The sequence below is a fragment of the Haliotis rufescens genome, unplaced genomic scaffold (genome assembly GCF_023055435.1).
Source record: "Haliotis rufescens isolate VD_foot unplaced genomic scaffold, xgHalRufe1.0.p SCAF_7, whole genome shotgun sequence".
NCBI lineage: Eukaryota > Metazoa > Mollusca > Gastropoda > Lepetellida > Haliotidae > Haliotis > Haliotis rufescens.
This window is the reverse complement of record NW_025964361.1, coordinates 57532221-57550784: the sequence shown is the minus strand read 5'-3', so window position 1 is coordinate 57550784 and position 18564 is coordinate 57532221. Positions and strand designations below refer to the sequence as shown.

At 41.1% G+C, this 18564-nt stretch overlaps 1 protein-coding gene across 4 annotated transcripts; it reads right to left on the bottom strand.

The window, feature by feature from the left end:
* Positions 1-7997: 7997 nt before the first annotated feature.
* On the bottom strand, positions 7998-17879 carry LOC124147581 (transmembrane protein 272-like). 4 transcript variants are annotated; one of them, XM_046518241.2, is made up of 6 exons: positions 17776-17879; positions 13293-13343; positions 11857-11895; positions 11355-11414; positions 9997-10203; positions 7998-9168 (listed from the first exon to the last, which is right to left on the bottom strand). In XM_046518241.2, the coding sequence occupies exons 2-6, from the start codon at positions 13297-13299 to the stop codon at positions 8990-8992; spliced, it is 492 nt and encodes a 163-aa protein (XP_046374197.2). In that variant the 5' UTR covers positions 13300-13343; positions 17776-17879; the 3' UTR covers positions 7998-8989. The 4 variants fall into 4 exon arrangements, with proteins under 4 accessions (XP_046374197.2, XP_046374194.2, XP_046374195.2 ...); XM_046518238.2 differs by lacking the exon at positions 17776-17879 and adding an exon at positions 17256-17757; XM_046518239.2 differs by lacking the exon at positions 17776-17879 and adding an exon at positions 17323-17757.
* Between the last annotated feature and the right edge of the window lie 685 nt (positions 17880-18564).

Genomic DNA, 18564 nt, shown 5'->3' with positions numbered 1-18564 from the left:
GCAGGATCTTCCTTGTACTGTACTGCTAATCCAAGATCCTGTGTCTACCGCCAGATCATTAGGTACATCTGTAGGAACTACTTCCGTAAGGCTAAAAAGAAATTTAAGAAAACTAACACTATTGAAAATAGAAAGCTTTTCCGAGAGCAATCGAAGGCATATAAGAAATGCTTAGACAAACATATCAAGAAACATAGAAACGATTTATGTAATTTATTCAGAGCCAATCGAAAACATAGTCCACGTGAATTCTGGAACGCTCTGAACAAAAATAAGAGTAGGGTAAATAACATTGAGCCTGCTATCGAAACATTTTATGAATTCTATAAAGATATAAATAAAGACATGAATACAGACACAATTATTGATGAAGAATATCCAAATTCTACTATGCACGATGATGAAATGCTCAATAGTGATATCACAATAGAAGAAATACGCAAAGCTGTAAAAGCCTGAAAAATAATAAAGCTTCTGGTATAGATCGCATTGCAAATGAGTATATATATAGTAAACTCGCTAGAATTATTAGCACCCGTATATCTTGATTACTTTAATGCCGTGTTCAATACCGGAAACATACCAGATGCATGGCTAACCGGTGTGATCAAGCCAGTATTTAAAAAGAAAGGTAACCCACTAGATCCAAACTCCTACAGACCAATCACAATTTTGAGTTGCTTGGGGAAACTTTTTACGAGAATACTAAATACACGATTGTCATCTTTCACTGATAACAATAACATCCTGTCTCCCGTACAAGCTGGATTTAGGAAAAACTACTCAACAGTAGACAACATGTTTATCATCAATATGTTAATGCAGAGCCTTAAGTATAGCAAACAAAAGTTGTATTGTGCTTTTATAGATTTCACCAAGGCTTTTGACAAAGTGTGGAGAATAGGTCTTTGGCACAAACTGTTGAATAGTGGCGTCAGGGGTAAATTTCTCATCCTAATTAAAAATTTGTACAACAGTATTAAATCGTGTGTTGTTGTTAACAACGAAATATCAGCTTTTTTCCCAAGCCTTTCTGGAGTTAGACAAGGGGAAAATTTATCACCATTACTATTTTCATTGTACATAAATGACCTCGAGCAATCTCTATTGGAACATAACTGTCACGGTATAAATGTTGATTATGATCTTGGTGATGACGCGAACGTATTATTACAATTTATAACTTTACTGTTTGCTGATGACGCAGTCTTATTTAGTCGATGCCCCGCCGATTTACAGAAAACCCTTGACTCGTTTAAATTATACTGCACTAAATGGAAACTAGATGTTAACATTACAAAAACAAAAATTATTATATTTGGCAGTGGTCCTGCTAAACGAAGTAAACTCCAGTTCATGTTTGGTGGAAAACACCTCGAGATAGTAGATAGCTATGTTTACCTTGGCATAACATTCCATAGAAATCGAAGGATGATAAGCGAAATCAAATCTATTGCCTCTAATGCCAAGAAAGCTATGTTCTGTCTCCTGAAGAGAGCACGAAATATCAATCTACCTCTCTATTGCGTTATATCGGCGTTTGATTCTATGGTATCACCTATCTTGTTATATGGTACAGAAATATGGGGGTACGAAAATTTACAAATTATTGAGCGTGTCCATTTAACATTTTTAAAATTTGCTGCTGGATTAAGAGCATCAACTCCAAACTTTATGGTTTATGGCGAATTAGGCAGGGAACCTCTACGCATAACTATCTCAAAACGTGTAATTAAATTCTGGCATAACATCGCAACACCTATGTGTGATAAGAAACTTTCACAAATGATTTATCACATTGTTGAAAGGAATCATGATGTAAGCAATCCCTGGCTAGAATGGATTAAAACTATATTAAATAACTGTGGACTAACTCATATATTCTATAACCCTTATACTTGTAATACCACATGGCTGGTTGCAAAGGTAGGCCAGATACTACAGGATCAATTCCTACAAGAATGGAGATGCAATATGGCATTGAGCAGTAAACGCTACTGTTATCAGTATCTGACAGAAAAAACAAAATTTGAAAGATACCTACTAATGACAAAAAATATGATTATTCCAATCTTAAAATTCAGAACATGTAACCATAATCTACCTATTGAAACCGGCCGTTGGAATAATGTAAAGAAAGAGGATCGTGTATGTGAACTGTGCAACTCTCCTTCAGTTGCAGACGAATTCCATTATCTGTTTAGATGCCAGGCTCTGTCAAAACATAGAAGTGTATACTTACCAACTGCTTACCAAAATAATTGGTCTAATTTATATACATTCAAGAGGTTATTATCCAGTCAAAACACGAGGTATCTTAAAAACCTATCGAGATTTATTGATGAAATATTTAAAGCAGTAAGAAAACACAAAACAGAAAAGATATAACATATTCATGCATGACATACTGTCATCTTGTCACATATTAATACTTTGTTTACATGCTTGTACTTTTGTACTCTTTTGTACCACCGACGGTGGTTTGGAGAATAATAAACTGAACTGAACTGAACTGTAACTATTTAATCTTCCCAAAGTACCCTTCCTTGCCTTTCTAAAACAACATCGTAAAGAAGCTAATGAGTCTTCTTAATTACAGGACTATACCATTATAACAATAGGTAAATACAATCAGCCATGACAACTCTCTGTAGATGTTTTGGCATGTAGAAGTTTTGGGAGTGAACCGATGGGGATACACCCGACTCGCCTAAAATCCGACTCGCCCAAAAAGATTTTGACCCGACTCGCCTAAAACGTTTTTGAGCGAACTACGGTCGGTTTTTGTATTTTAGAATAAGTATGTAACTATCAGAAGTACATACTAATGCATTTTATACACATAATGTACCTAAATGTTAGTGTTGTAGTCTCAGTCCCAATAGCGTAACCGACTGGGCTCTGACTCACTGACTCAACATGAAGCGCAGCGCGTTTAGCATAGTAACCAGCCGTTCTATGGATACTGTTCTACTAACAACCCGTGACAGTAAAAGAACAACAGACTTGTTTCATATCAATATTGTATTCACAGACACTGGTTTCTGTATTTTTATATTATATTTTTTTCCATTCCAACATGTTTTCAGATGTGACACGCTTCACTGTTACAGCGTTTTAGCCACTGCAGCTTAGTACTGGCGTGGGGTGATGACTCTCTCCTCATATTTCCGCCAGACTCCTATTATGGTTTGTTCGGAAGAACAAAACCTTCCAAATGGCGTGCTGGTTTTCTTGGGCGAGACATGAAGATGAAAGCAGTGGGTACCTGCTTCATCTCCCCTGTCTCGGAAAACCAAGAAAACGTGAACGGAGCACAGTTGTACGAAGGGCGCTTTGACGACACGGAATGTCCCGTCAAGGAACCAGGACTTGGCGGTCTTCATGGTCTCCAGTTGTTCAGGCGTCGCTAGGATGAGATGCCGGGCGCCATCAAAGTCCAAGTCATCAACAAGGAAGTCAGAAAGGAGGTAGTGTCGCTCCAACTGTTCAAAAAAGAAAACGTTTTATTAACGTTTATATTAATACTAACGTAATATTTTATTTACATATAATTCTAGACAGAATATTGTTAGCCGGAACAATAAAACTTACTTCATACTCAAGTGGTCCTCGACGATCTCCTGGGCAGACTTGAACAGGGAATCCACACACCGCTTCTGGATCTCGGATGACAATGCTGATGTGGTGGCAATGCCTGGGACACCCTCGTGGACGTGATCTTTCTTCAACTTGAAGTCTTCTCCTTTCTGGACCAGAGATGCTGGACAGCTCAAGTTCTTGCCGTACCGAACAGAACATCTCCAGTACTTGGTGTCTTTGTGGCCTCCCTGAAACATTTCTAGATTGATGCGATTTTGATACGATGTCGTGGCGTTGTTTTGATACAATCGCTGTCACTCTCGGTGACTTCACATCACTGATTGATTAGTTTGGGCGATAAAAAATAAATACCAATCTATTAACGTTGTTGTTTCAAGTTGAGCGGATTACCTGATTACCAGAGTTTATCACGTTCAGAGTTTTAGGATGTAAATATGACAGAAGACAAATTCTATGGGTGATACGTTTTTGTTGTTTGTTTATTATTTCCATACTTGTGCATGAATTATACTAGTAATTGTGATCATAAGGCCTGACCTAAGTTATATTTGCCAAACGCATACCAAAATATTATGTATATCTTTTAGGCGAGTCGGGTGCAACTCCTCGTGGGATTCATCAAAGACCTGCATCACTTAAGGCTTTCTTTCCACATCAAGCTAACAGGCGGTGATATATCTGGAATACTGTTCAAAGCAGTGTTAAACCCAACTCCCTTATTTCTAGCAATAGTTTGGCTATATGACAAGGATTGTAAATATATATTTTTGCATTTTGATGAGTTAAAACAATCACTAAATGACATCTCTTAAAAAGATTCCCAGCAGCCTATGCTTGCCATACAAGCCAAATTAATAGATCATGTAGTGAGTAGGCTAATTGATCGCATGTAATTATATGTGGGATATTGTCCATAACAGTTATCATCGGTTTGTCTGGACCGAGTTCATAACATTAATCACTGGTTTGCCTGGTCGAAATTTGAGATGTGACTATCTTAAATGTTTGGCATATAACAAGACTCACATACAAGTATATATAAATCCAAATCAAAGGCCATCACTGCTATCTGTGTGCCAAGTTTTGCTCAGTAACCAGCATTTCTTTTTGATTGCTAAAATCTTTGTACATAATGCTGCAGAAACTGAAGTCCTGCTTGTGATCCCTGGATGAGTACTCCAAGTTGACAGCCTGGAACGACCAGACAAGGGAGTCCTTAACAGAGAGTGCACCCCTCCAGATATCAGAGGTGATTTGCAGACAGCGATGACGAGGGTCCTGTTATTTCAATGGAGGCCGACCGAGAAGTTGTATGCCAAATGGTACTGGGACACACAAAGGCTGGTCTGACTAATGTGGGAAGACCAACTAATGCCAAGCTGCAGTGGGAAATGTTTGTCTTGCGCCATGTGGTAAACACTTGAAAGGATGGATAAATGGGACTGATTGTCTTTAAATGTAGACCCAAACACCAAATGGAAAGTTCACAATTCTACGAACACAATGTAGCAGGAATAGAGCCCATCTGGCTTTCCTTCATCCTGGTTCCTGTTCTTCCATAGCAGTATAGAAGGAAAAAGAGGTTTGAGGGAAAGTAAGTTCTCTGAACTAGTGAACATGATCCGTAGGTGCTCCCAAGCGAACAGTTATTACACTCTGTTGTGATATACTATAGGCATATGCATAAAAGAAATTGATAATTTGATTGTTGTTTATGTCTCATTAGCCAGCTGTGTAAAATCATGCATTGCTTGGGCATCTCAGAAATAAATAACACATGTTTCCTTAGCTTTGAGAACGTCTGATGACACACTGCTCTGTCAAAGTCACACCCAGACAAAAAGTTTGTTTGTGGTCTAACTCTTCCTTTGGGCAGGGGTCGTAGTTGGGAAAAGGTCGTGCGTGACTTACATATACTACATTTTTCACTCAATTGCCTTTTTCTGCAGGCAGTTATACATATACTGGTTATATTTTTTTCATATTTTTGTCAATGTCACGTTGAATTCCACCAAAGGACAGCATATTTGGTTTATGTGCTGGATAGCTCTTTGAAATGTTTTGGACATTATCACTGATATTGAAGGTTAAACACTCAAAAGAAATACATGAAGGGTTAAAGTGTAAGGTCAAGGCAATAGTGAGGGTCATTCATAAAGTATTTCTGCCATTTTAATTAAAATGCCTATTTCTGGAGACGTTTGTGAAGTATTAAGCATGTAGTTGTTATATTATTTGAATACGCATACTAGTATACAGTGGTTACAACTCCAGTGTCTAAATTAACTCTCAATCTCTTTCAATAAAAGAATTCACAGCAACTGAAGAAGAGCTCACTTCAGTACGATAAAACCAGGGTGCACGTCTGGATATAACAAGTACATGTACGTTAGAAATAGTGTTATTATCATCTCACTAGGACCAAAGGCCCAAGTGAGCACATCGTCGATGACTTTTTCTTTTTCCTCAACACAAACTGGAAGTCTGGACATGAAATTTAAGGATATCATTATACGAGAACTGATGTTTGTTCGTTAAATACCCTTAAAAATTGAAAAGAACAATATTGAAATTGAATGCATGCCCATAGATCTCAGTTTTAGGAGAATATTTACCATTAAAATAACACAGAATATTACAACAGCTATATGTTATGAACATGCTTACATTTTTTACCAGAAACAAGACATGAAGAAAATCCTTCAAGATACCTTCAGCAACCTTCAAATTTCTTGGTAATTTCAAGATAATATTTTTATGTGTTTCACACGTATGTGAACAAAGTACACCCCCAAATTTTGACATTTTTGGGAAGGTTTCCGGAAGGTATCTGGGCTGGATTCAAAGTGGGAAGGTTTCCGGATGCCGGAAACCTACACTTCTTTTGCTGTGGATTGGCAAAGTCAAAACAACGTCATTTGGCAAAGAAGTTAAAAACGTAAGCTTCAGGTTGATCGATGATCTGATATCGTTCAATAACAATCAAACAGACAATTCCCTTCCTCTGTTTTGCCGACCCGTAAAGATTCGGGCTAGAATAGATAGAATGCTTATCGTAAAAGGCAACTAACGGGATCTGGTGGTCTGGCTCGCTGACTTGGTTGATGCATGTCATCGTATCCCAGTTCTGGGATCGATGTTCACGATATCAATCACTGGATTGTCTGGTTCAGACTCGATTATTTACAGACCGCCGTCATATAGCTAGAATATTGCTGAGTGCATATTTAGATTCAGAGACACAGAGACAAAACTGTATGGCAAGAGGGGTGAGTTCAACTTTCGATTCATGTCGAGCACTATTCCAGCAGCTCCAGCCTTGGGTATTTCGCAACTTCGAGCATGCTTTCTACCTAGATTTCAGAGAGCGTCATACGACCCTTGATCAGAAGTTGTTTGATCAGAAGTTGTTTGATCAAGGTTACAACAGTCAAGGCATATAAGGGTAGAAGTCGTTAATTTTACAAATATAAGAGAACTACGTGATGAATCGCAAAGAATAATGAAAGTTAAAGCATGGTTTATTTCACATTAAAACATTGTTCTATCATTCCTGGAGATTCGAACATGTGCTCGCAAATTGATGACGTCGTGTATCCTCCCCTTAGATATGGCTGTGCAACCCAGATAAACGCAATGACCGAACGGTCGCACCCACAAGTGAGATAGGGGCGGTCGGGTAGCCTAGTGGTTAAAGCGTTCGCTCGTCACGCCGAAGACCCGGGTTCGATTCCCGACATGGATACAATGTGTGAAGCCCATTTCTGGTACCCCCCGCCGTGATATTGCTGGAATATTGCTAAAAGCGGCGTAAAACCATACTCGCTCACTCACTCACAAGTGAGATAGATTTATCAATCAGTAATAGGAGAAAAGGGTTCAGATGATCGACGTGAAAATTGTTAGAATATCTGGGAGATATGACATTTATCCCCCTCTCCCTGTTCATTAATGGACTTGTCCGACATTGCCGCGATTCAGGAAGCTATTGTTCTTTGACACCCTCAAAGAGCCTATACAAAATATTGATATCTCATGTAGAAAATTAAACGACTCGAAGTTGTTTATTGTACAATAAAAAAATTAAAAACAAACTGCAGGGAGAATAAACCACGAGGGGCGCAGACTTTTATTGTACATAAACAATTGCCACTGGTCGTTCATTTCTTCGATATGATATTTTAAAGCATCAACTTTTGCTATGTACACTGTCCCGCGTGTAAATTTAAATTAATGTTTTAAATTTAAACAAGACCCGTGAGGATCCAGGATAGAATAGGTCTTCAGCAACCCATGCATCCCGTAAGAGTCGACTATGCTTGTCGTAAGAGTCGACTAACGGGATCGGATGGCCAGGCTCGATCACGTGGTTGATGCATGTCACCGTATGCGTGGATCGATGCTCGTGACATCCATCACTGGATTGGCTTGTCCAGACTCGATTATTTACAGACCGCCGCCACATAGCAACGTTAAACAACATTAAACAAACAAACAAACGAACTTTGCGTGATTGAATTATGAATGATGCATTTTTCTTTCTCGAACAAACGTTTAGTTCGGAGTTATAAATTAAATAATATGTCGTATTGAGTTTTGGTTTATCATACAGTATACGCACTCCTTTCAGGAGTGAAGGGGTTGCGGGTAGCCTAGTGGTTAAAGCGTTCGTTCCTGGCGCCGAATACCCGGGTTCGATTCCCCACATGGGTACCTGGTATGAAGCCCATTGATAGTGTCCCCCGCCGTGATATTCCGGGGATATTGCTAAAAGTGTCGTAAAACCATACTCACTCACTCCTTCCGTGGGACAATTATATTCTGCAAGAAACTGGCTGTCAAAATATGTCAAAGTGAGTAGAGGATTAAGTCATCATGGTTGATGGCTCAATCAGATATACTGAGAAGTCTAATTGCATATGGTAAGCAGACTTGGACATCAAATTAAAACTAAAATTATTTATTGTTAATATTTCAACTTTTAAACTGATCATGTTTTCATCTTTTGTACGACATAGTGGAGCACCATAAATGAATTTTATGGGTCGTTGAACATTAGTTGCATATAGAATACTAAACAGGCTCAGAGTAATACCAATTTTATGAAACGTCGTGTTGTATATGGGCGGATGCGGATTACAATTCAGGGGTCCGCTCCACAAAGCAATCGTTGAGCAAAGGTTACCGTAACTACCATACTAAAACACATACTTACAAAATGACTGTCGTGAATGTTGTGCCATGAAGCAGTTACAAGTTACAGGTCGCGCAACTCTTTTGACCTCGTCTTTTAAATAATGCAACACATTTTCAAAAACAAACTCCGTAACTGCTGCTCATTTTCACAAGTCAAACATTTCCAACTACAGCACATGAGTGTTGTCGACTACTGTCGAATTTTATGGTAAGTGTAGCCGCAGGATATAACGACGATGACTCCGATCAGGATGTAAATTGTCGTGGTGCTCCAGAACGCGAACACGTAAAATGTGTTGTTACAGTAGTTGGCGGCAGTCTTGTCTGATGGGTCGTATTTATTGTAGAGGCTGTAGATCCACACGCTGCCTGAAATTGAATTTACTACATCAAGTGTTGGATGACATGGAAACAATCAGAAACAAGCCAGTCTTTAACAGCATAACAGCACAGGGACTCGATGATTGCGTGTATAACACAATATATTCGCATACACGCTATCATCGAGTTCCTGTGCATTAAAGGCATGTATCTACCAGTATGTGTTCAGCTGGACTTTATTATTATTACCCAAGAATTGAAACTTTGGCCGTTTTGCTAATCCACTCAACCAAGTTGTTTTCATCGTCTCGTTAAAATCGGGTCTGTTTCAAAGAAACCATATTACTCTGCCTGAAGACAAACCCTCCATCAAACAGATGTCATCATAAAAAGTCAATGTCTATATGCTCTACGCACAAAGTGTTGATGAAGGACTTCTTTTCGGTTCATTGAGGAGTGAATCGAAAAACTGAAGTCCAAACTGTATGAATCCTCTTGTGAATGCATTTTCATTTCCATGTAGAACACAATGACGGAACAGCTGAGATTAAGCTTTCCATATATTTAGCATGTTTGTTGTTCATATTCCAGCTATCTGACGGCGGTCTGTAAATAATCGATTCTGGACAGGACAACCATTGACATCATGAGCAATGGGATACCATGACATGCATAAACCAAGTCATCGACCCTGGTCACCCGATCCCATTAGCCGCCTTTTACGACAAGCACGTACTGGTTGTTAAAGATCAATTCTAAACCGGGTCTTCACGGGTCTATCCATATTTTTATTAATACAGACATGACATATATTATTGTTTCATAGATGTGGAAAACGATCTTATCATTTGTAAAATAATGCTTAAATAATGTTACCTGCAATAAACCAGGCAAACATGAAAAGAGCTATGGTGAGACTTGTGATGGTGGAGATAATGTCACAGAGATGGCTCTTTCCTGGTTTAGGGCACCACATCTTCACCAAGAGGCGCAGTACAATGAAGGCGATGGCGGCGGATCCTCCCACGATCAGGTAGATAGAAATGTACTTTTCAGCAGGGCATTCATCCTTGTGAATCTTTCCTGGTATGAAGGAACATGCATTCTTATAGATCAACATTGACACAAACTTAACCCATTCCAATAATTCAGCGCTTGCACGAACTGAATGTGATATATTTGAAAAATGAAATCATAACATGTATTTATGAAATGTTCTCGTTGAAGAGAGGAACTTTTTTAAAAGCCGCTACAGTCTATCAAAATGGCAGTCCAAGCAAGTTTGATTCAAGACCTTCAAATACAAAATATGTCTGCTACCTCAAGTTTATATCAGTATATCGGTTACTGAGTCACTCCCAATTCAACATGACAGTAGTAGTCATGTTTTAATGTCTAGACCCAGACTGGATATATGCACCAGGATGTGGAACACAGGGCCCCTTTAACTGTTCTATGAGATTGACGACAACACTCATGTACTTTTGCATTGTGCTCAACAAGATGACAAAAGGGAAAATCTCACTGGGACGAATGTATAAATCTGCCAGGAACAGGCATGTCATCGGTTGCAAAGAGACCATCAACCTTGTATTTTTATCTGATTCTCATAATTTTAAAAATGTAGTTCTGTACCTTTGCATGTGGTATGAATTATCCAAATTTGTATGTGTGGTCATATGGTTTTGATGTCTAGACCCAAGCTGGGTGGTATCACCCGTGAAGATCCGGGTTACAATTGGTCTTCAGCAACCTATGCTTGTGGTAACAGGTGACTAACGAGATCGGGTGGTCAGGCTCGCTGACTTGGTTGATGCATGTCATCGTATCACATCTGCGTGGATCAATGGTATCAATCACCGGATTGTTTGGTCCAGAGTAGATTATTCAAAATTTAAACCGCGGTCATACGGCCGGAATATTGCTAAGTGCGGCGTTAAACACCAAACAAACAAGGGAAGATACAGATACTTGGTTCCAAACTCGTTACTGTGAGTTGGTACATGGGTGGAACATTAAAAGGTTTGGGTAGATGCAAAGCCCGGTGCCGCCCGGTGCCTTTATCCAATTATGTATAAAAAAAGATATAGCATGTGAAACAAAGAAGCACGAATAATTTAAAATTGGGTGAAAATAGCTTATGTCCGTTCTTGGCACAATAAAATTAGTTAAGATTGGATGCGTGCTACGATGTTAATGGTTGACATACGAGATCGCTTGTAAAATTAACTTACCCATAGATATCATGAAAATTGGAACGACAAGGCATACGACGGCGGAGATGACTGCGACTGCTGAAAAACAATTTCAACAATTATTATATAAACAATGAAAGGATGTGAGGAAATTAACAGAAGTCAGGATATCTATTTTTTATGTTAAAACTATGATTGTTACCCTGTGGTTGACCTTATATATAACAGTTTTACCAAATCATAGCTAAGAATAACTCCTGAAGATCAGGCTTAGAATAGATCTTCAGCAACCAATTCATGTCCTAAAAGGCAACTGTTATTGTCGGAAAAGGCGACTAACGGGAACGAGTTGCCAGGCTTGCTGACTTGTTTGATGCATGTCATCGTATCCTAATTGTGTGGATCGATGCTCATGGTGTCATCACTGGATTGTCTAGTCCAGACTCGAGTATTTAAAAGACCGCGGTCATGTGGCTTGAATATTGCTGATTGCGGCGTCAAAAACAAAGAAACAAAAAGCGTAGACTCAAGACTTACTTACTGTTGCTGCATTTCATGTCATGGTACGCCTGACCTATGGCTGAAACATGATCATTGTTCTGTAGTCATCGTCTAGATTATAGTAATATGCTTATGTAGTTATGGGGGCGGTCGGGTAGCCTTGTGGTTAAAGCGTTCGATCGACACGCCGAAGACCCGGGTTCGATTCCCGACATGGGTACAATGTGTGAAGCCCATTTCTGGTGTCCCCCGCCGTGATATTGCTGTAATATTGCTAAAAGCGGCGTAAAATCAAACTCACTCACTCACTCACTTATGTAGTTATGTACAGAATGGGAAGTGACTTCCTTTATTGGCGGGGACACGGTCGGCCCACTCGTCTAATGCGCCTCAATTCGCTGGCCAGATTTGCTTCCCCTGCGCACACTAGACGTGGATGATTGTTGGAGTGGTTTCCGGTTCACCCCGATTAGGTTTGTCAGCACCATACCCGTGCTCGCAGTTTCACCAGAGTGGTAGATCTGAGACCTGCATCACTTCAGGCTTTCCTCGCACGTTATACTGACCCACACTCTCTTATTGGCGCAGATAATAAATTTCTGACTCCACTTAATGTTCCCAAGGGTCCCGTGTACATTAGGTCATAACAGTGAACGACTGCATGAACCCTTTGGTCACTGTATGTTCTACCACATTTCACATATCCATATGGAAAGGGCTTTGACGCGTTTATTCACACATTTTGCCAATGGGGGGAGTAGAACCCGGTTTTTCGGCGTGACGAACGCTTTAACCACTAGGCTACCCCACAGCCCCGGCGCACATTGTCCCACAGTGGGTGGATCAGTGCTCGTGTTTTCTTTTAAAGGTTTGTCTGATCGAGTCTCGGCTATTTGCAGACCGCCGTACTTTAAATTGTTTCTGATCATTAAACAACGTTCACTCACTGGGGGATATTCCATTACAAATACTCATCTCGCATACAGACACAAAACTAACATTTAAATATGTGGAATATTTATCCCATATTTGTTATGATTGGGACATACATATTTAACAATATGTCAATCCTTCAAATGTTTTCTTTAAATCGCGGTATTATCGTTCATGATATCACATAACACAGATTAGTGAGTGAGTTGGGTTTAAAGCCGCTTTTAACAATATTCCATTTGTATCGCGGCGTGTCAGCTTAATGTGGGAAGAAAGCCCGAAGTGATGCAGGTGTCAGGCGTTTACAACTTCGGTGAAACCCACGAGCACGGGCATGGTGCTGACAAACCTAGAAACATAATCGGGCCGAACCGGGACTCGAACCCACAATCATCAGTTTCTGGCGTTCCCAAGGGACGCAACTCTACCTTAGACGACTGGGCCACCCGTGCCCCCTTACAATATAATTATAATATATGTAATTCTACACTATATTTCAAGGTAAACACAACATGCACGTGATTTAAATAATATTGTACTTACCTAACATGGTTCACTTTTCACTGCACGTGTGATCAACGTCGGTCCTTGAAGCTGAAATAGATTATGTAGCATTTAGTATCAGGTGTTACCAGGTTAATGCATACCCAAGTACTTTCTGACTATTAATGTATGACAAGTTATATCATGAAATCACTTGTACCTCGTCTATACGTGTGGGCGAGGGGTGTACGAACAATGCTATTCTCTATTGCATTTCAAATCAGTTCAAAAAGCCCATGGCGTCCGACTCGAAACAGGTACAGATTCACCTTTGACCCACCCAATCCAATACTACACATGAAGAGTTGCGCCTGAATGACTTTGGAAATTATACATTTGTGCAAATCGTCAATCAGCCTCGAGTATCTGCCAGAGCAGATTCCATTGAGCGTGAAATAAGATATAGTCTGATTAGTGAAAGCCAGTATGAAAAAAATTGTTTTAGTGGAGGCCAGGCACCCTGCTTCAGCTAAGTGGAGTTGCCTCCCTTACACCAGCGTGTGTGGTGAAATCACAACCCTGTCACGCGACTTCGTCAAGCCTCTTTTCGCGCACACCAACCGGCAGGACGTGGGGGATTTTTCATGTGTCAAGTGAAATGTTAGATATTTCTCATCGAGTGACGGAGCAAAAGTAGATATTTTCACGAGTTACGCCACTCGCTAATATCGCATTTCCCCTATCACGAGTTGGGAGAGACATCGTATTTCAGGAGACACATGTACTATCCCATTTATTATCTACCTTTCGTGTAGTTGTCCACCGGAAAATATATTATTTCGTTACAAATATTAAACCTGACAAATTCTCCCTACCTAGCCCACGGGTGCTCTATCGGGTTCAAATCCGATGATCTGGAGGGCCAGGGGAGAACATCAACGTTGTTGTTGTGTAGACAGGCTCTTGTGATCCATGCTGTATGCGGTCGAGCGTTGTCCTACTGGAATAACCGTTGCCGTTGGAGTAGCGTTCTCCCCGACGTCTGTAGACCCGTGCTCTTCCATCCCCTCGACGGAGGAGAAATCTTGACGCCAGACATCTCTCCAACGCTGTTGAGGCCATACCCTGTGTATACCCACAGTATGACGCGTCGATCAGGACGTATTGCTCGTAGACCTGTTGGTCTTAAACGGTTTCGTATGATCTGGTCAGAAATTCTGCGCAGTCCGGGTATTTGGGATGCCGTTGAGGTGGCTGTGGTCGTCCTTTCACGAAGGCGTCGCAGTCGGATGTAGCGATCCTGGGCGGGGGCGGTTATTCTTGGTCGTCACGACCTCGGCCGATCACGTGTTGACCAATGCTGTTGAAACCGATCCCATAGCCTTGTGATGATGCTGGGCGCTACATTGAAAACCCTGGCGACAGCTGATTGGGATTCCCATGCCTGAAAGCGGCCTATGACGTTGTTCTTTGCACTTAATTTTGGCATGTTGTTGAACTTCAACTGTTCGATTGACGCAGATGCCAGGCAATCAAAAAACCCTGCACTTTAATACCGTTCATAGTACTGCACGTACAGCTCCATGACCCTTATGTTAATGCACTGGATGCGTTTTTCCGAATCGTACGTCTTTCCCGACTAATGGTTTGCATGTCCTTGTTGTGATCATTTTGATCCGGGAAATTTGCAAGACACATTAAACCTCCTCATTTTGCACATTTTGGTCCGCCAGTTATGCTTTACAAAGATATCTGAATTGCGTTTCTCGTTTTGAAGAGTATACATTATCATAAATTTGAAAACCGACTATACACAGACTCAACTTCAACAAACATATATTCTTGAAATCTGAAAAACCAATGTGTAAAGCAAAAGAATACTCGTTGGTCAAATCACAAAAATGGTGCTTTGCTCTTGATTGAGATAAATCAGAAAATTACAGTTTAGTACGAAGTATTTTCAAGAGAATAACAAAAGGCAAGAACCGATATTAACTCCATAAATGACCTATAATTATGTTTTCCTTGTCTTTGGAACTAACATAAAAATGAGGTTAAAGGTTTAGCTCTTCACTGCAATGAAAATGTTACTATTCTCAACACAACATGAAGCAGAGGCTTTCGACTTGCATGTGCCTTGAGATGGTCGCAGATACCTATATAACCTTATATCGCTGATGCAAAACAATCGTGACAAGCATATATACTGAACCGCAAAAGAAACGTCACCATGGACAGATATATGCGAAACCTTATTTGTCCAAACACTGTAAACATACTTTGAGATATTTTAAAGATATGAAACCTAACAAAACTGATCATTAGGTTGAAATTAAAGTGTCAAATGTTCTTAAAGTGAAACACAACACGTATCTCTGAGAAAATGGCATCACAAGTCAGTATCTCGTGTGTCCGCCATGTGCATTGATGACTGCCGTGCAACGTCGATACATGGAATGGGTGAGGCGGCGGATGAAGGCCATAGGCATTTGAGCCCGCACTCTGAGGAACGCCTGACGCAGTTCAACTGCAGTTGTTGGCCTTGGTCGGACGTCATTCATCCGTCTTTGAATCTCGTCCCACAGGTGCTCAATGGGATTTATATCGGGACAGAGGGCAGGCCACTGCATGGTTCTGATGCCATTCTGCTGGAGGAAGTCTCTTGTTGCTTTCTCACTGTGGGCACGGGCGTTATCATGCTGAAACTCGAGGTGTCGGCGACGTGCCAAATTAGGAATGGCGTGTGGTATCAAGACTTGATCAATGTACCGAGCTGCTGTGACACCATTGCCTCTCCCTGGATCGATGTTCTGGAAGACCACGGGGCCGTCCCTCTGTGCAAGACCCCCCCCCCCCCCCCCCCCAAGATGCTCGGACCACCCCTTTGTCTCTCTCAACAACACAAGCATCCGAATAACGTTTCCCACGGCGCCGCCAGACCCTATCTCTGCCATCTGTTGTTGCGATACAGTAACGGATCTCGTCTGAGAAGAGGACTCTTCTCCACTGCTGGTGGCACCAAAGCTGGTGCTGTGTTGCCCACTGAAGACGGCCGATGCTTTCTAAAGTTTCGTAATTGGGGAATCAAGGATATCAGCCACAATTTCATCAGTTTCGTCGTTGTTATCATCTCATCTACATTATCATTACATTCTAATTTAATTTTTCCGTACACGGTAATGTTACAAAAATTACCCAGATATTCAAATGACAACAATGCAATGTTACTTGGGGTGACGTTTCTTTTGCGGTCCAGTATATATATCAAAAGCTTCTAAAACTAAAACCGATCATTAAAGTTTTTCTTTATGTTTAAAAATAGCATGTACCCAAGTCTTATACGGGCGTCTGGGGCGGTCGGGTAGCCAAGTGGTGAAAGCGTTCGCTCGACACGCCGAAGACCCGGGTTCGATTCCCGACATGGGTACAATGTGTGAAGCCCATTTCTGGTGTCCCCCGCCGTGATATTGCTGGAATATTGCTCAAAGCGGCGTAAAACCATACTCACTCACTCACTCACTATACGGGCGTCTGCCGCCGTGATATTGCTGGAATATTGCTAAAAACGGCGTTAATTCCAACTCACTCAATAATACGGGCGTCTGTGTTCCGTCACCATCAAGTTTGTACATGCTTGCGTGCAAATGTCTATTGTGTCAGCGTGCCCCACAAGGCAAGTGGGTCGATATCCGCTCAAGCGTGGAATAGGTTGCAGTCTTTATGAACACGTGTATGACATACTGGGGTGGTAAGCAGAAGAATTAACTGATACACACAGGTATACACGCAGGTATACACGCACTGATAATACTGTGCTAATGCGTTCAGAGGTTATGATGAGTAAATATAAATGTTGCAAAGATTTACTAACTTCAACCCCCAATCACATATCTCTGCTTTACCTTCAATATGTCTCAGCTCTCACCTGGAAGCAAACAAGCGTTTTTGTTTTGATGTTGTTGTGCTTGTTGTTGTTGTTGTTGTTGTTATATTGATAATAAAGACTGACATAACACAACCTACCTTCTATCTCAGCAACGTTCGTCCCTGTCGGTAGACCAAGTCAGCAATACACTCAGATCCTACCTACCCGTATATACGTGTAACTTTCCACTGATCGATACAAATAGTTGCATCCACGAACAATGTGAACTTGTGCAAGGCGGTCAATACTTGATCCTTCAGGCTTGGTTTGTTCTGATCGTTTCAACAAGGTCACAGGTAGTCGTAGGTATATTTCCTTCTAACCCGGGCCTGGTTAATGGCTAAATATCCACCTTGTCAACGAGCTGCAACTTCCTGTTTACCTTCGACACTGCCTTTTGGAAGCATGACAAAAATCCCTTCACTTCGACAATCTTCGTGACGAAAGAATCCGATGAATTCCGAACGACGAACTGTTGACGAATTCTCAATATCTCCGGGGCAACCATGTGTATTCATACACAGGCCGTTAAATCTTACAAAATATAAGATGGATGGGATCAAGTTATCGCATGGACTCTCGACTTGCATGTGCCGTGAGATGGTCGCAGATACCTACCTGGGTCTGAGTAGGAATTGCTGTTTGTGCGGACGGGTCACCATATACACGGACTTGCCATTCGTGGTATGTGACTTCGCTTCGCTTCATCCTTTGTGCTCGCCACTGCACCCTGTATATTCCGATAAAGGCGGCCACTCGTAGTGAATCTATTAATAAACATAAAGTAAACATAATATCTGTCGGATTGTGTGTAAGTGCCTGGTGGGTTTTCTCCTGTAGTCAGGTTGGTGACAAAATCTTCATGTCACGTTCTCCTTTAAGAGGTGAGTTCAAGTGAGAATGACTTACGTTGCGTTCACGATAAATGTACTTGTGTATGCACGTGTGTACTTATGTGTGTGTGGTTGCTTGTACTAGTCCGGACTAGAACCGGTTTTATGGAGCTAGCCCACTGAGATACCATCCGCAGTTTAACAGTGATGCCCCTATGAGACAAAGTTTACCTCCTCCAAGCCGACCAGGTCTTGTTTCAATCCATTAGAGCCGAGCACCAGGCAGGGTAACAACAAGTACCATTTTTAACGTCATTTGGTATAACGCGGGGGTCCCAAAGAGCAGGTGGGCCTCTGGGTCATTGTTGACAACATATATGTCGGCAAATGCTAAGGGAAATGACATAGAATGAACTAATCAATACTAGTGCTACCCACAAAGGCATGTGGATGTCTGTGTAGGGGGTGGGGGTGATTGTTGTCCTTGATTTATCAGCACGATACCCGTGTTCTATGCGTATATGGGATGCGTTATATTTACTCACTCTCACTCTCACTCTCATTATCCGTCACA

Bases quoted from the DNA above. Each gene is read 5' to 3' on its own strand.
- LOC124147581 (XM_046518241.2), bottom strand. The intron at 10,204-11,354 runs GTAAGTTAATTT...CCTTCATACCAG, and splicing joins AATTTTCATGATATCTATGG to GAAAGATTCACAAGGATGAA. The intron at 9,169-9,996 runs GTAACATTATTT...ATTCAATTTCAG, and splicing joins GTTTGCCTGGTTTATTGCAG to GCAGCGTGTGGATCTACAGC.